Source organism: Oncorhynchus tshawytscha, linkage group LG13 (genome assembly GCF_018296145.1).
Source record: "Oncorhynchus tshawytscha isolate Ot180627B linkage group LG13, Otsh_v2.0, whole genome shotgun sequence".
In the NCBI taxonomy this organism is placed as follows: domain Eukaryota; kingdom Metazoa; phylum Chordata; class Actinopteri; order Salmoniformes; family Salmonidae; genus Oncorhynchus; species Oncorhynchus tshawytscha.
In genome coordinates this window covers 29,496,780-29,514,130 of record NC_056441.1, presented here as the reverse complement: position 1 = coordinate 29,514,130, position 17,351 = coordinate 29,496,780, and the positions used below count along the sequence as shown (strand labels likewise).

Sequence of the window (17,351 nt, the reverse complement as noted above, 5' to 3'; positions counted from 1 at the left end):
ATGAAAAACCTGGCAGCGTTGCAGTTCTTGACACAATCAAACTAGTGCGCCTGGCACCTACTACCATACCCCGTTCAAAGGCACTTAAATATGTTGTCTTGCCCATTCACCCTCTGAATGGCACACATACACAATCCATGTCTCAAGGATTAAAAATCATTCTTTAACCGGTCTCCTCCCCTTCATCTACACTGATTGATTGGATTTATCAAGTGACATCAATAAGGGATCATAGCTTTCGCCATGTTATGGAAAGAGCAGCTGCCCTTAATGTTTTATATACTCGGTGTTATGTTTCCTACTCACAAACTATTGCATCTATTTCTTACGCATCTAACAATTTAGAGAGTTAAAAAATGCTCTCAAACACAATTTAACCAGGCGCCCTAGACTAGAGCCTCCGTAGTGTCTGTGCAGCAGCCTGAACGTTTGATGTCCCTACTAAGAGCAGGGGACATTACTACACTTGCTGAACTCTATAACCTGGCTGAAATGTAGCCGTTAGCAAATCATTGACTCTGCAACTGACTAAAACATAAATCAGAAGTAGCTGTAAGACCTAATAAGAATGGCATAAAGCAAAACAACAAAACGCATCCCACCATCACAGGCTCCAGTGAGGGGAGGTGGTGGCAGTGACCTGGTTGGTGGGTCTTGACCATATAACTTTGACAGGTAATTGGGTCTCGACCATAGACTTAGATAGACATGGCATCATTGTATCTGTCCCATTATTGCATCTCAGAAAACCTGCAGTGCCATTGAGCCCATTTTTAAGTAGTCAATTTTCTTCTTCTACCATTTCTATAAGTTGGCAAACTAACTGAAAGGGTGCATACTGCCACCTGGAGTCTGTTGTTTGAACAGATATAAAGCCAAGGTTGCCGATTTATTGCCACCTGAGTTATGGATCATTATCGCTCGCTTACGAGTATAATTCATTGGCTGATCCCTCCTGATGACCTGGATGGAATTATGTGATCATTCCTTAACCCATCGGAAGTCCCATCTAGTTGACTAGTTCAAAATGGTGAAAGTCGTAAATGACACTGTCCATGTTAAAATGGGCTTTTGGGCACTAGAGTCATCTATGGTCGAGACCAGCTAATCTTTCGAAGTAAAACACATTAGTTGGTGTTGGAAATGTTGATCAAGACCATTGTTGGAGCCAGGTGGACCGGTACCGCTGATTGGCAGAACCAGGAGGACTGGCAAATCTCATTGGTGGAGCCAGGAGGACTGCCACAGTGCAACTCTTATACTTCCTGCTTGGAGCTTTCAGCCAGGTCAGTCAAAAGATAGACTGCTGATAACTAACAGTGGTATGATGAAGATGAGGATGATGTTGATATTGCAGTGCATCCTGGGTGTTTGTCTCAGATAGCTCAGTTGACTTTATAAAAAGGTACCAACCAGAGTCATACATACACATCGACCTCTATATATGGCTCTGGTACCAACACCAAGGTAGAGAAGAACAGAGGAAAAGAGCCAATGGGACACATTCAGGCATCTTAGTCTTTCTGCCGGTAACAACGTTTTAATGATCAACCCCTAAAAAAAAACAACAGGAAATAGGATCACAGAATGTGACGTCAAGAGTAAAATGTTTAGCTGCAGGCTCTGATTGGCCTAGTTCAAACTCTTTGGCATCATATGACCAATGAATAAAGTTAATAATTTGTTGAATTTATATAAAAAAGTCTTAATAGAAAAACAAACTCAAGTAAAACATCCTATTTTTTATCTCACAATAAAACAACACCACAAATGTGTTTGTCGAAAGTTTCTATATTAACCCTAAAAATGATCTACAACTATATTTACACACCAACGCTTTCCTACTGTACTAACCTACCTCTTCATTCTGTACAACACATTCACCTTGATAAAACACAAGCACGCACACAGCGTAGAGACAGAATGATTCTCAGGTACCACGTAGTTGAAAAGCTGCTGGGATAACTCGGGTGGGGGGGGTTCTGTGAGTTATTGTTCACAAACATCCAATCAAACATCCAGTTAATTTGTCCAATCAAATTCATTGCGGTCACATGAAGTCGTTAAGCTCCGCATCCAGGGCAGCGGCCATCTCATCAGCCTCTGAGCTGCTTCCTTCCTCTTCCTCGTTAGAATCCTTGGTGGACTCGTCCGCCGACTCCCCCTCTTCCTCCTCAAGCTTGCGCTTCTGTCCCCTGGAGAAAGAGGGAGAGATTGGTTGATTGATGAGTAAAACATTTTGGTCTTGACACTCACATATTGCAATTGTTACAAATTGAATTTTCTACTAATATGCATGATGTTATATCATGTGTATAGATCATACTGGAGGCATGTCATTTAGCCATTAGCAGAAAGAGCAATACAGCAAAACACAAAGGCAACAATGTTGAGGAGACAAACAGACTTGAAGACTGAACAGTATTGCAGCCATGTGATGGTCTTTGGTAACTATTGCATGCGTGATCTTATCTCAACAATATTCAGACAGAACAGGGAGTTACTGATGTACCAAACCGCATAGCTCCCTTTCCAACATGAAAAGGATTCATCGCTATATTAATAATTTGCCTCGATCCACATAAGACTGCTCTAACAGTAACGTGTCTGATGTAATGAGAGAGTAGGACTCTACTCTGGATCTAATTTTATTCTACTGGAACGGTGTAGTTGATGCTACCGTAGTTCCATTCTCCACCCAGCCGACGCCATTCACAATAGGCTAAGAAAGAAAAAAAGACAACTGCTAGGAGATGTGAAGCCTCGGTTATGTTAAAAGAACCAAACTGTGCTGTGGTGATGACGGACAGAGAACAAAGGAGAGAAGAAAAAGAGGAAAAAAAAGAGAGCGTAATAGAAAGTCACACATACAGAGGACTCTGTGTGTGATACAGAAAGAGAGAAAGAACACTAGACACTATGGAACACAAAGCTTTTACCATCTCATCCTGGAATATACAAGGGCTGAGGTGATCTGCCTTTGGCCTAAAAAGCAGGAACCCAGACTTCAAAGAAATTGGAAATACAGACATTGTCATCCTACAAGAAACATGGTATAGAGGAGACGGACACGCTGGTTGCCCTCTAGGTTACAGAGAGCTGGTAGTCTCATCCACCAAACTATCAGGTGTGAAACAGGGAAGAGACTCAGGGGGTATGCTAATTTAGTATAGAGCAGAACTAACAAACTCTATTAAATGAGTCAGAACAGGTACATTTGGCTCGAAAATAAGAAGGAAATTATCTCAGAGAAAAATGTCTTCATGTGTGCTACCTATATCCCCCCCCAATAGAATCCCCATACTTTAACGATGACAGTTCCTCCAACCTAGAGGGAGAGAACAACCACTTCCAGGCCCAGTGACATGTACTAGTCTGTGGCAACCTAAATGCTAGAACCGGACAAGAACCTGATACTTCTTCAGCACACAGGGGAACACCGACCTGGAGGTGACAGTACGCCCTCCCAAATATGCCCCCATAGACACAACTGTGACAAAACAACCAACAAAAACGGGTCACAACTTCTGTACCTCTGTACATAATCAATGGTGGGCTTCGAGGAGACTCCTATGGTAGGTACACCTACAGCTCATCCACTGGCAGTAGTACTGTAGATTACTTTATCACTGACCTCAACCCAGAGTATCTCAGAGTGTTCAGTCAGCCCACTGACACCCCTATCAGATCACAGCAAACTCACAGTCTACTCGAACGAAGCAATACTCAATCGTGAGGCATCAACGCCATAGGAACTGCACAACATTAAGAAATGCTACAGATGGAAGGAAAGTAGTGTAGAAACTTACCAAAAAACAATTAAGTAGCAAGAAATTCAATCTCAACTTCCTGGACAAAACATTTCACTGTAATAGTGAAGATGTAAATTTGGCAGTAGAATGCCTTAAACAGTATATTTGGCCTTTCAGCTTCCCTATCAAATCTAAACACTTCAAGCAGACAAGTAAGAACATTTTAAACGATGACAAACGGGAGAACCTTCCAGAAAGACAACCATCTCTGCAGCACTCCACCAATCAGACCTTGATGGTAGAGCTGCCAGGCGGATGCCACTCCTCAGTGAAACGCACATGACAGCATGCTTGGACATTGCCAAAAGGCACCTAAAAACTATGTCCATGAGAAACAAGATGGTCTGGTCTGTTGAAACCAAGATTGAACTCTTTGGCCTGAATGCCAAGGCTCTCGTCTGGAGGAAACCTGGCACCATCCCCATGGTGAAGCATGGTGGTGGCAACATCATGCTGTGGGGATGTTTTTCAGCAGCAGGGACTGGGAGACTAGTCAGGATAGAGGAAAAGATGAACAGAGCAAAGTACAGAGAGATCCTTGATGAAAACCTGCTCCAGAGCGCTCAGGACTTGAGGCGAAGGTTCACCTTCCAACAAGACAACGACCCTAAGCACACAGCCAAGACAACGCAGGAGTGGCTTCGGGACAAGTCGCTGAATGTCCTTGAATGGCTCAGCCAGAGCCCGGACTTGAACCCGATCGAACATCTCTGGAGAGACCTGAAAATAACTGTGCAGCAACGCTCCCCATCCAACCTGACAGAGCTTGAGAGGATCTGCAGAGAAAAATGGGAGAAACTCCCCAAATACAGGTGTGCCAAGCTTGTAGCGTCATACCAAAGAACACCCAAGGCTGTAATCACTGCCAAAGGTGCTTCAACAAAAGTACTGAATAAAGGGTCTGAATACTTATGTAAATTTAATATACAGGAAAAGGAGGGTTGAGCACACCCCCATTCTCATCGACAGGGTTGTAGTGGAGCAGGTTGAGAGCTTCAAGTTCCTAGGTGTCCACATCATCAACAAACTAACATGGTCCAAGCACACCAAGACTGTCGTGAATAGGGCACGACAAAACCTATTCCCCCTCAGGAGTCTGAAAAGATTTGGCATGGGTCCTCAGATCCTCAAAAGGTTCGACAGCTGCATCATCGAGAGCATCCTGACTGGTTGCATCACTGCCTGGTATGGCAACTGTTCAGTCTCTGGCCTAAAGGCACTACAGAGGGTAGTGCGTACGGCCCAGTACATCACTGGGGCAAAGCTTCCTGCCATCCAGGACCAGGCGGTGTCAGAGGAAGGCCCTAGAAATTGTCAAAGACTCCACAGCCACCCTAGTCATAGATTGTTCTCCCTGCTACTGCACGGCAAGCGGTACCGGAGCGCCTAGTCTATATCCAAGAGGCTTTTACCCCCAAAGCAATAAGACTCCTGAACATCTAATCAAATGGCTACCCAGACTATTTGCATTGCCCCCCCCCCTCTCTCTTTTATGACGCAACTACTCTGTAATTATCTTTGCATAGTTACTTTAATAACTCCACCTATATGTACATATTACCCGACTAACTGGTGCCCCCCCGCACATTGACTCTGTACTGGTACCCCCTGTATATAGTCTCACTACTGTTATTTTACTGCTGCTCTTAATTAAACTACTTGTTAATTTGATTTCTTATTCTTATTCATATTCTGTAAAGTGCATTGTTGGTTAGGTGCTTGTTAGTAAGCATTTCACTCTAAGGTTGTATTTGGCACATGTGACTAATCAAATTTTATTTGATTTATTTAAGTTTTTAATTTTATATAAATTAGCTAAAATGTCTAAAAAACAGTTGTTGCTTTGCCATTATGAGGTATTGTGTGTAGATTGTTGGAAAAAATATTTCATACATTTCAGAATAAGGCAGTAATGTAACAACATTTGGAAAAAGTCTAGGCACTGTTTATTTCAACGAATTGGCGAAGGCACTAGAACAATCTGAAACACCCGGCATCACCCTACTAGAACCAGTCAAATGTCTACTGTTTGCTGATGACCTGGTGCTTCTGTTCCCAACCATGGAGGGCCTACAGCAGCACCTAGATCTTCTGCACAGATTCTGTCAGACCTGGGCCCCGACAGTAAATCTCAGTAAGACAAAAACAATGGTGTTCCAAAAAAGGTCCAGTTCCCAGAAGCACAAAAACAAATTCCATCGAAACACCGTTGCCCTAGAGCACACAAAAACTATACCTACCTAGGCCCAAACATCAGCACCACAGGTAACTTCAACAAAGCTGTAAACGATCTGAGAGACAAGACAAGAATGGCCTTCTACGCCATCAAAAGGAACAATAACTTCGATATCCCAATTAGGATCTGGCTAAAAATACTTGAATCAGTTATAGAACCCATTACCATTTATAGTTGTAAGGTCTGGGGTCCACTCACCAACCAAGAATTCACAAAATGGGACTAACACCAAATTGAGATTCAGCAAAAACATTCTCCGTGTGGGCCTCCTGAGTGCCGCAGTGGTCTAAGGCACTGCATCACAGTGCTAGCTGTGCCGCTAGAGATCCTGGTTCGAGTCCAGGCTCTGTCGCAGCCGGCCACGACCAGGAGACCCATGGCGTGGGGCACAATTGGCCCAGCGTCTTCAGGGTTAGGCCGGCAGGGATGTTCCTGCCCCATCGCGCACTAGCAACTCCTGTGGAGGACCGGGCACAATGCACGCTGACACGGTCGCCACGTGTATGGTGTTTCCTCTGACACATTGGCGAGGTTGGCGGGCGTTGTGTCAAGAAGCAATATGGCTTGGCTGGGCTGTGTTTCGGAGGACGTATGGCTCTCGACCTTTGCCTCTCCCAAGTCCGTACGAGAGTTGCAGCGATGGGACAATTGGATACCACGAAATTGGGGAGAAAAGGGGTAAATAAAAAAATAACTTCCTCCGTGTGCTACGTAAAACCAAATAATGCATACAGTGCAGAATTAGCCCGATACCCGCTAATTATCAAAATCCAGTCAAAAGTATTTCCCCCAATTTTTGCCTAAAATGACCTAAAATACCCAAATCTAACAGCCTGTAGCTCAGGCCCTAAAGCAAGGATATGCATATTCTTGGTACCATTTGAAAGGAAACACATTGAAGTTTGTGGAAAGGAATGTAGGTGAATATAACACAATAGGTCTGGTAAAAGATAATACAAAGAAAAAAAACAAACGTTATTTTGTATTTTTTTTGTACCATCATCTTTGAAATGCAAGAGAAAGGCCATAATGTATTACTCCAACCCAGGTGCAATTAGATTTTGGCCACTAGATGGCAGCCGTGTGGGTGCAACGTTTGAGACTGTTCCAACAAACCACTGCATTTCTGTTCAAAATATTGTTTCAAGACTGCCCAAATGTGCCTAATTTGTATATTAATAACTTTTCAAAATTGTGCACTCTCCTCAAACAATAGCATGGTATTATTTCACTGTAATAGCTGCTGTAAATTGGACAGTTTGCAGTTAGATTAACAAGAATTTAAGCTTTCTGCCAATATCAGATATGTCTATGTCCAGGGAAATGCTCTTGTTACTCACAACCTAATGCTAATCGCATGAGCCTATTTTAGCTCAACCGTCCCTTAAGGAAGTGATTCCCAAACCTTCCATAACAAAGCCATCACCTACAGAGAGATTAACCTCAAGAAGAGTCCCATAAGCAAGCTGGTTTTGGGGTTCTTTTCACAAATACAATCAGACCCCACAGAGCCCCAAAGATAATAACTTGACACATTGGAATTTTAACAAAAAAACTGGAATGCTATTTGGCCCTAAACAGAGAGTACACACAGTGGCAGAATACCTGACCACTGTGACTGACACGAAATTAAGGAAAGCTTTGACTATGTACAGAGTGAGCATGGCCTTGCTATTGAGAAAGGCCGCCGTAGGAAGACCTGGCTCTCAAGAGAAGACAGGCCATGTGCACACTGCACACAAAATGAGGTGGAAACTGAGATGCACTTCCTAACCTCCTGCCAAATGTATTACCATACTAGAGAGACATATTTCCCTCAGATTACACAGACCCAAAGAATTTGAAAACAAATCCAATTCTGATAAACTCCCATATATATTGTGTGAAATATCAGTGTGAAATTACAGCAGCAAGCTGTGTGACCTGTTGCCACAAGGGCAACCAGTGAAGAACAAAACACCACTGTAAATACGACCAATATTTGTTTATTTGTTTTTCCTTTTGTACTTCAACTATTTGCACATCATAACTGTACATAGCCAAAATATGACATCTAAAATGTCTATTCCTTTGAAACTTGAGTGTAATGTTTACTGTACATTTTTTATTGTTTATTTCACTTTTGTTTATTTTCTATTTCACTTGCTTTGGCAATGTAAACGTATGTTTCCATGCCAACAAAGCCAGAGCGAGTGGGGTGAAACCAAACAGAGTGAGAGGATTCCATGTGTATTCAAGAATGAGGGACGCTCCTCTCTCTGCCCACAGAGATCCCTCCAGGGGGGTGAAGGGTTAAACATTCCCCCCTCTCCCCTCTTACACCCCTCGCTCTGTGGCATCTCCCCTCTCCACCCAGTGACACCTCTTCAGCAGAGGGCTTGTTAGCATGATGCTAATGAGGCAGGTAGGGGAACGTGTATAGTAGGATTACACCACACAGACCTCCACAGAGAGGTGGCGGCTCTCTCATTAGTGGTCTTCTGTCAGTTTGTCCCACTAACCTCCACCCGATGCCCACTGCCGTTTGATTTTGTGGTTCACCATAAGCACAACAAGTGGTGATGCTCATGTTTACGGCAAATAATTTGACCACACGTCTTCCGGGTTGATATTACTATTTTCTTTATAATTCATCAAAAGAAGCTGTTACTGGACTGTATTACTTACTCATGGTTGGACAAGTTACTTTCTAAATGTAATATGTTACTAGTTACCATACTTATTACAGTTGTGGACAGGTAACCTTTGGATTACCCAAACTCAGTAATGTAATCTGATTACTTTGGGAGTACTTTCTCATTAAGAGGCATTAGAAGAAGACAAAAAGGATCCATCGAACGCATTTGGTGCGTCATCATAGTGGTCTCCGACTTGGAAGGAAGGAACACATTTAAATGTGTATTTATCCAGCTAAAATACACTTTTACACTTGTTTACATGTACATTCCTTCCTCAATCCCTCCAGTACCCCTGCACATTGGAATAACAGTACTGGCTAGGCTTGGGCGGTATCCAGATTGTCATACATTCATAGAGACCTTGTGCCATACCGGTATATTCTGTAATACCGGCACTGAACACAACGGCCACAGTTTTCCAACCCCACTGACAGTCTGTAATACGAAGGTTAGCAATGCTAACAAATACATGTAAAATCCCATCGAGAATGATAACTAAATGATAATGAGCACATCACAAATATTTTATACATTGTCTGACCTAAATTATACAAGTAACTCAAAAATACTACTCACAGTTTGCGGTAAGCACAAAACAAATATTAGCCAGCAAGGCTCTTGATTCAGGAATGGATTCTCTGCTGTTATCAAGCGAATACTTGATTTTGGAAGAAGCTAACTACTAAATTAGCAAAACAAAATGTACAACTGCAGAGCATTTAGCACATTTCAGAAAGTTAACTTAATAGTTATATATACACACGTGTCAAACATTTAGTTGTGAATTCCATACTGAAATGAGATTATTTGAGTAACTCAAAAGGCTCCGGACTCGTCATTGTGCGTTTGTAAACCAACTCCATGTAAAAGTGACTGGGGACTAACGGAAAGCCTCATAATGAAAAACTATGCGACAGGTGAAATCAAGAATGCAATTTACTTTATCTCCTAACGTATTGCAGAAGATGACTGCAGGCATTTACTTCAAAAAACACCCCCAGGCTTTTTCCAGATTACCATAGATACCTTATACCAGGGTTACGGCCCAACTACCCTAAAACTAATCAAATCTATAATTAACATATATCAAACGTATTACATGGTGATGTTTTCATTGCGAGAAAAACCAAAACATATTTTAGGCCTGTAGATTAGGCAATACAAATAAGCTACTGTACATGCATATAAAAACAACTATTGTCCATCTATAATTGACTCTTCTTTCTATATAATTTCAAGGATATACACTGCTCAAAAAAACAAAGGGAACACTTAAACAACAAACTGTCCACTTAGGAAGCAACACTGATTGACCATACATTTCACATGCTGTTGTACAAATGGAATAGACAACAGGTGGAAATTATAGGCAATTAGCAAGACACCCCCAATAAAGGAGTGGTTCTGTAGGTGTTGACCACAGACCACTTCTCAGTTCCTATGCTTCCTGGCTGATGTTTTGGTCACTTTTGAATGCTGGCGGTGCTTTCACTCTAGTGGTAGCATGAGACAGAGTCTACAACCCACACAAGTGGCTCAGGTAGTGCAGCTCATCCAGGATGGCACATCAATGCGAGCTGTGGCAAGAAGGTTTGCTGTGTCGGTCAGCGTAGTGTCCAGAGCATGGAGGTGCTACCAGGAGACAGGCCAGTACATCAGGAGATGTGGAGGAGGCCGTAGGAGGGCAACAACCCAGCAGCAGGACCGCTACCTCCGCCTTTGTGCAAGGAGGAGCAGGAGGAGCACTGCCAGAGCCCTGCAAAATGACCTCCAGCAGGCCACAAATGTGCATGTGTCTGCTCAAACGGTCAGAAACAGACTCCACGAGGGTGGTATGAGGGCTCGAGGTCGGGGTTGTGCTTACAGCCCAACACCGTGCAGGACGTTTGGCATTTGCCAGAGAACACCAAGATTGGCAAATTCGCCACTGGCGCCCTGTGTGACAGTCTGGAGACGCCGTGGAGAACGTTCTGCTGCCTGCAACATCCTCCAGCATGACCGGTTTGGCGGTGGGTCAGTCATTGTGTGGGGTGGCATTTCTTTAGGGAAATGTGCTCGCCAGAGGTAGCCTGACTGCCATTAGGTACCGAGATGAGATCCTCAGACCCCTTGTGAGACCATATGCTGGTGCGGTTGGCCCTGGGTTCCTCCTAATGCAAGACAATGCTAGACCTCTTGTGGCTGGAGTGTGTCAGCAGTTCCTGCAAGAGGAAGACATTGATGCTATGGACTGGCACGCCCATTCCCCAGACCTGAATCCAAATGAGCACATCTGGGACATCATGTCTCGCTCCATCCACCAAAGCCACGTTGCACCACAGACTGTCCAGGAGTTGGCGGATGCTTTAGTCCAGGTCTGGGAGGAGATCCCTCAGGAGACCATCTGCCACCTCATCAGGAGCATGCCCAGGCGTTGTAGGGAGGTCATACAGGCACGTGGAGGCCACACACACTACTGAGCCTCATTTTGACTTGTTTTAAAGACATTACATCAAAGTTGGATCAGCCTGTAGTGTGGTTTTCCACTTTAATTTTGAGTGTGACTCCAAATCCAGACCTCCATGGGTTGATAAATTTGATTTCCATTGATAATTTTTGTGTGATTTTGTTGTCAGCACATTCAACTATGTAAAGAAAAAATGATTTAATAAGAATATTTCATTCATTCAGACTAGAATGTGTTATTTTAGTGTTCCCTTTATTTTTTTGAGCAGTGTATTTCCACAAAGGTTTCTTTACACAATTAATCTTTTAGATTTGTGTTTTGCATTATTTATCAAGTGTTGGTGATTATGTTTACGGTTATTTGACTGTGCCCGCTTGCGGGTTGATATTCTTCTTGCTTTGTGAAAAGAAGCTGTTGCTGGATTCTATTGCTTACTATTAATAATCGAATCGACCAAATACAATTTATAAAATGTATTACATTCGGATGTTTTTATTACAAGAAAAAAGAAACTACCTGTTGCAGTAGTTTTTCCGATGGTATTTATTTAGGTTGATAACACAGTAGAGGAATCTGATGCGCAGGTCATCTAATATTAGTGAAGGGAAAGCTCATAAAATGGCAGTACAGTAGCCTGCTGTGTAAAACCTTACCGTCTCTCTAAACTGAACCTCAATCACTATCGCCTAATGGTGTGGAATAGTATTGTCTAGCATCCTACTGAATGACTTACTGGCACCACGCTGTTTGTTTTGCAACTATAGAACACATATTAGGAGGTAAAAGTAAGGTCATGTAGTGAACAGAGTTTAATGATGTCTAGTATTATAGTTGTTTTATCACAGCAGTTACATGGAGGTTTTATTATTGTCATCTTATCAAAACAGGGCCATCTCAGCAGGCTGTCATCTGAGCAGTAGGGTAATCAAACTGATCCCATCAGTGAAGGCTGGCTGCTGACAGCGAAATGTGTGTGTGTTTGTATAACCGCTCTACCTTCAGACATTAATAGGCAGACTCAGAAGGGAGTCTGTGTGTGTGTATACACAGTGTCGCCAGAAAATAAATTCTGACTCCTTGACTTTTCCCACATTTTGTTATGTTACAGATACAAATGAACATATATCGGAATCGGACGATATTAGCTAAAAATGCCAACATTGGTATCGGCCGATAGTTCAAAGCTGATGTGCAATACCGATGCAAAGTGCATACCTAAACTCAGCAAAAAAAAAAAAGAAGAAACGTCCATTTTTCAGGACCCTGTCTTTCAAAGATAATTGGTAAAAATCCAAATAACTTCGCAGATCGTCATTGTAAAAGGTTTAAACACTGTTTCCCATGCTTGTTCAGTGAACCATGAACAATTAATGAACATGCACCTGTGGACTGGTCGTTAAGACACATAAGGTCACAGTTATGAAAACTTAGGACACTAAGGATGCCTTTCTACTGACTGAAAAACACCAAAAGAAAGATGCCCAGGGTCCCTGCTCATCTGCGTGTACATGCCTTAGGCATGCTGCAAGGAGGCATAAGGACTGCAGATGTGGCCAGGGCAATAAATTGCAATGTCCGTACTGTGAGACACCTAAGACAGCGCTACAGGGAGACAGGTTGAACAGCTGATCGTCCTCACAGTGGCAGACCACGTGTAACAACACCTGCACAGGATCGGTACAGCCGAACATCACACCTGCGGGACAGGTACAGGATGGCAACAACTGCCCGAGTTACATCAGGAACGCACAATCCCGCCATCAGTGCTCAGACTGTCCACAATAGGCTGAGAGAGGCTAGACTGAGGGCTTGTAGGCCTGTTGTAAGGCAGGTCCTCACCAGACATCACCGGCAACAACGTCACCTATGGGCACAAACCCACCAAAGTGCTCTTCACTGACGAGTAGCGGCTTTGTTTCACCAGGGGTGATGGTCAGAGTCGAGTTTATCGTCGCAGGAATGAGCGTTACACCGAGGCCTGTACTCTGGAGCGGGATCGATTTGGAGGTGGAGGGTCCGTCATGGTCTGGGGTGGTGTGTCACAGTATCATCAGACTGAGCTTGTTGTCATTGCAGGCAATCTCAACACTGTGCTTTACAGGGAAGACATCCTCCTCCCTCATGTGGTACCCTTCCTGCAGGCTCATCCTGACATGACCCTCCAGCATGACAATGCCACGACCCATACTGCTTGTTCTGTGTGTGATTTCCTGTGTTCTGCCATGGCCAGCGAAGAGCCCGGTTGTCAATCCCATTGAGGATGTCTGGGACCTGTTGGATTGGAGGTTGAGGGCTAGGGCCATTCCGACCAGAAATGTCTGGGAACTTGCAGGTGCCTTGGTGGAAGAGTGGGGTAACATCTCACAGCAAGAACTGGCAAATCTGGTGCAGTCCATGAGGAGGAAATGCACTGCAAGTACTTAATGCAGCTGGTGGCCACACCAGATACTGACTGTTACTTTTGAACCCCCCTTTGTTCAGGGACACATTATTCCATTTCTGTTAGTCACATGTCTGTGGAACTTGTTCAATTTATGTCTCAGTTGTTGAATCTTATGTTCATACAAATATTTACACGTTAAGTTTGCTGAAAATAAACGCAGTTCACAGTGAGAGGATGATTATTTTTTTGCTGTGTTTATATAACGAAGGTACATGCCATAATGACGCCACGTAAAGTTTTGTGCTACACGTGCCACACAGAATTCATAACCTAGCCCACAATGTCTGCTGTGTGGATTGAGCAGTCAACAAGTTGAGCAGTTATTTGAAAGAGTAAGAACATTTCAGCGAGACAACTCAAAAGACAAAATCCATTAAAGCCAAGATAATGGAATTCATTGACAATCAACCGTTCCCTGTTGTGGGTGATGTTGGCTTTCGCCGACTGGCCGAGCACCGGTACACACTACCAAGTGCGCTATTTTTCAGATGTCGCCCAACCGGAGTTACACAGTAATAGCGTCACTGCATACATACTATGGAATGCCGTTTGGGTCTTTGAGTATCAAAACAGATACAGTAGCACTGTCAAAGCTGTACAAAAAAGTCAGCAAAGAAGTAAAAACGATGTGTTAACAATACCGCGTTAGTAAAAAAACAAATTTGTTCGACCGCAACATCTGGGGTAGCTAGCTTAAGCTTGTTACCTAACTAGCACCAATAAAACCAGCCTGAAAACAATGACCAGAAGAAACTGCAGTCATTTTCATTATTCTTAGCAATGATTTAGGAATCCTTGTGAGTAAGTATTGGCTAGGTTGCCACTTGTTGTTCACCTATTGAAATTTAACTTCAGTTCATAAAAATAAATAGCTAGCCAGCTACTTAATTAACCCTGTTGCCCCAAGCTAACGTTATAAGCAGCCAACTAGCTTCATCTGGCTAGTGAGGCTTGACCGGACTTGGTTATGTGTTGTGAAGCTAGCCACAATAAGGATTAGGCACAATAGCGGAATTTGCGGTTTGCCTTCAAAATAAAAGTATGTCATTGACAGCAATGCAAATTAATACAAAGAGTAGAATTATGCCATACTTTTATTTTGAAGGCTAACTGCAAAGTCCACTATTGTGGCCAATCCTTTTTGTGGCTAGCTTTACATAGATGGGTCCGACCACCATTAATCAATTAACAATTGTCTTGTAAGTTTGGGTTATTTTAGATGATGACATCAAACTTTAGCTACTGAAACAGATTGTAGTTTTGCTCTTTTTGGGGAAGAACATTGTTCACATCCATGAGCTAGGTAGCTTTTTTATGACCAGCACTGTAGGTGAGCGAGACAACTTTACCAGCATCAAAGCATACGTATCGATGAATCGCTGTGACATGAAATACAAGTGATGTGCAATAACTATGTAAAAAATGTATGAACCCGTTAAATTATTATGTGACGTGCAGTCATATTCAGGTCCTGATTGGTCAACAAGCTAATCTGACATGTCAAATAGTGTTGTCTACTGGTCATTGTTTTATTTTTGACACGCAAAGACCCAAATGGCGTTCCATAGAAATCCTGGTTGAGAATGAAACGACTGAACAGCACAGCAAGTCAGTGAAAGAAATAGGTTTTGCTTATGTTTTACTGGTAATGAGGACATATGTAAATGCCAACAAAATAACTTTTTGGTCAGTGTGGTGTGTGTAACCTTAATTTAACTTGGCAAATAAGTTAAGAACAAACTCTTATTTTTAATGACAGCCTACCCCAGCCAAACCCGGACGACGCTGGGCCAATTGTGCACCGCCCTATGGGACTCCCAATCACAGCCGGATGTGATACAGTTTGGACTCTAACCAGGGCGCCTCATGCACTGAGATGCAGGGCCGTAGACCGCTGCGTCCATGTGTGTGTGTTAACTATTTAACTGTACTAGAATGCTTAAAAGGCTACTAAAATGTAAAATATCTATCATTTTTTTTGGCAAGGAAAATATATCGGATATCAGTATCGGCCAAAAGTGTCATATCGGTGCGTCACTAGTTACAGCCTTAATCTAAAATGGATAAAATAAAATCTTCAATCTACACACAATACCCCATAATGACAAGGAGAAAACAGCTTTTTTGAATTACATTTTTCTTCTTCTTACAAATAAAAAACAGAAATACCTTTTTTACGTAAGTATTCAGACCCTTTGCTATGAGACTTGAAATTGTGCTCAGGTGCATTCTGATTAGAATGTAAAAATATTTCAAAATGATCAAATTGAATGGAGTCGACATGTGGTAAATTCAAATAATTGGACATGATTTGAAAAGGCACACACCTATCTATATAAGGTCCCCACAGTTGACAGTGCACGTCAGAGCAAAAACCAAGCCATAAGGTCAAAGGAATTGTCTGCAGAGCTCCGAGAAAGGATTGTGTCAAGGGCAGATCTGGCGAAGGGTACCAAAACATTTCTGCAGCATTTAAGGTCACCAAGAACAGAGGCCTCAATTATTCTTAAATGGAAAAAGTTTGGAACCACCAAGACTCAGCCTAGAGCTGGCCGCCCGGCCAAACTGAGCAATCGGGGGAGAAGTGCCTTGGTCAGGGAGGTGACCAAGAACCTGATGGTCATTCTGATAGAGCTCTAGAGTTCCTCTGTGGAGATGGGAAAACCTTCCAGAAGGACAACCATCTCTGCAGCACTCCACCAATCAGGCCTTTATGGTAGAGTGGCCAGACGGCAGCCACTCCTCAGTAAAAAGTCACGACAGCCCGCTTGGAGTTTGCCAAAAGGCACCTAAAAACTACCAGACCATGAGAAACAAGATTCTCTTGTCTGATAAAAACAAGATTAAACTATTTGGCCTGAGTGCCAAGCGTCACGTCTGGAGGAAACATGGCACCATCTCTACAGTGAAACATGGTGGTGGCAGCATCATGCTCTGGGGATGTTTTTCAGCAGCAGTGACTGGGAGACTAGTCAGGATCGAGCGAAAGATGAACGGAACAGAGAGATCCTTGATGAAGTCCTGATCGCTCTGGAGCAGGTTTTCAGACTGAGGTTCACCTTCCAACAGGACAACGACCCTAAGCACACAGTCAAGACAACGTAGGAGTGGCTTCGGGACAAGTATCTGATTGTCCTTGAGTTGGCCCAGCCAGAGCCCAGACTTGAACCCGATCGAACATCTCTGAAGAGACCTGAAAATAGCTGTGCAGCAACACTCCCCATCCAAACTGATAGAGCTTGAGAAGATCTGCAGAGAAGAATGGCAGAAACTCCCCAAATACAGGTGTACCCAAGAAGACTCGAGACAAAGGTGCTTCAACAAAGTACTGAGTAAAGGGTCTGAATACTTATGTAAATGTGATATTTCATGGTTTAAAAAAATAGAAATTAGCAAAATTTTTAGAATAATGCTGTAACCTAACAAAACGAGGAAAAAGTCAAGGGGTCTGAATACTTTCCGAAGCCACTTTGTATATATCAGCAGCAGGGGGGAGTTCCTGTACTGCTCTCCTCTCCACATGATTACCACCCATCTCAGACACAAGTGCCATGGCTATTAACCCAACACACACACTCAAGCAACACCTCACCCTTTCAAACCAACTCCATCAATTAAACAGGTTTTAAAAAAATCAGGAAACTACATTGTTTCATTAGACAACTTTGCATTTTATATCTACTGTTCATATTTCTCTCCCTTCCCCAATTCCTCCTCTCCTCTCCTTTTTCTCCCT

General features: G+C 43.0%; 1 protein-coding gene across 4 annotated transcripts in view; it reads right to left on the bottom strand.

Moving 5' to 3' along the window:
* Window positions 1-1,524: 1,524 nt before the first annotated feature.
* The window catches only part of LOC112264648 (RNA polymerase II subunit A C-terminal domain phosphatase), a 128,908-nt gene continuing 113,081 nt past the window's right edge, over window positions 1,525-17,351 (bottom strand). For all 4 annotated transcript variants that reach the window (XM_042295502.1, XM_024441396.2, XM_024441395.2 and 1 more), the window contains one exon: window positions 1,525-2,195. In XM_042295502.1, coding sequence (XP_042151436.1) covers window positions 2,175-2,195 — 21 coding nt within the window. In that variant the 3' untranslated portion in view covers window positions 1,525-2,174. The remainder of the gene's footprint in view (window positions 2,196-17,351) is intronic.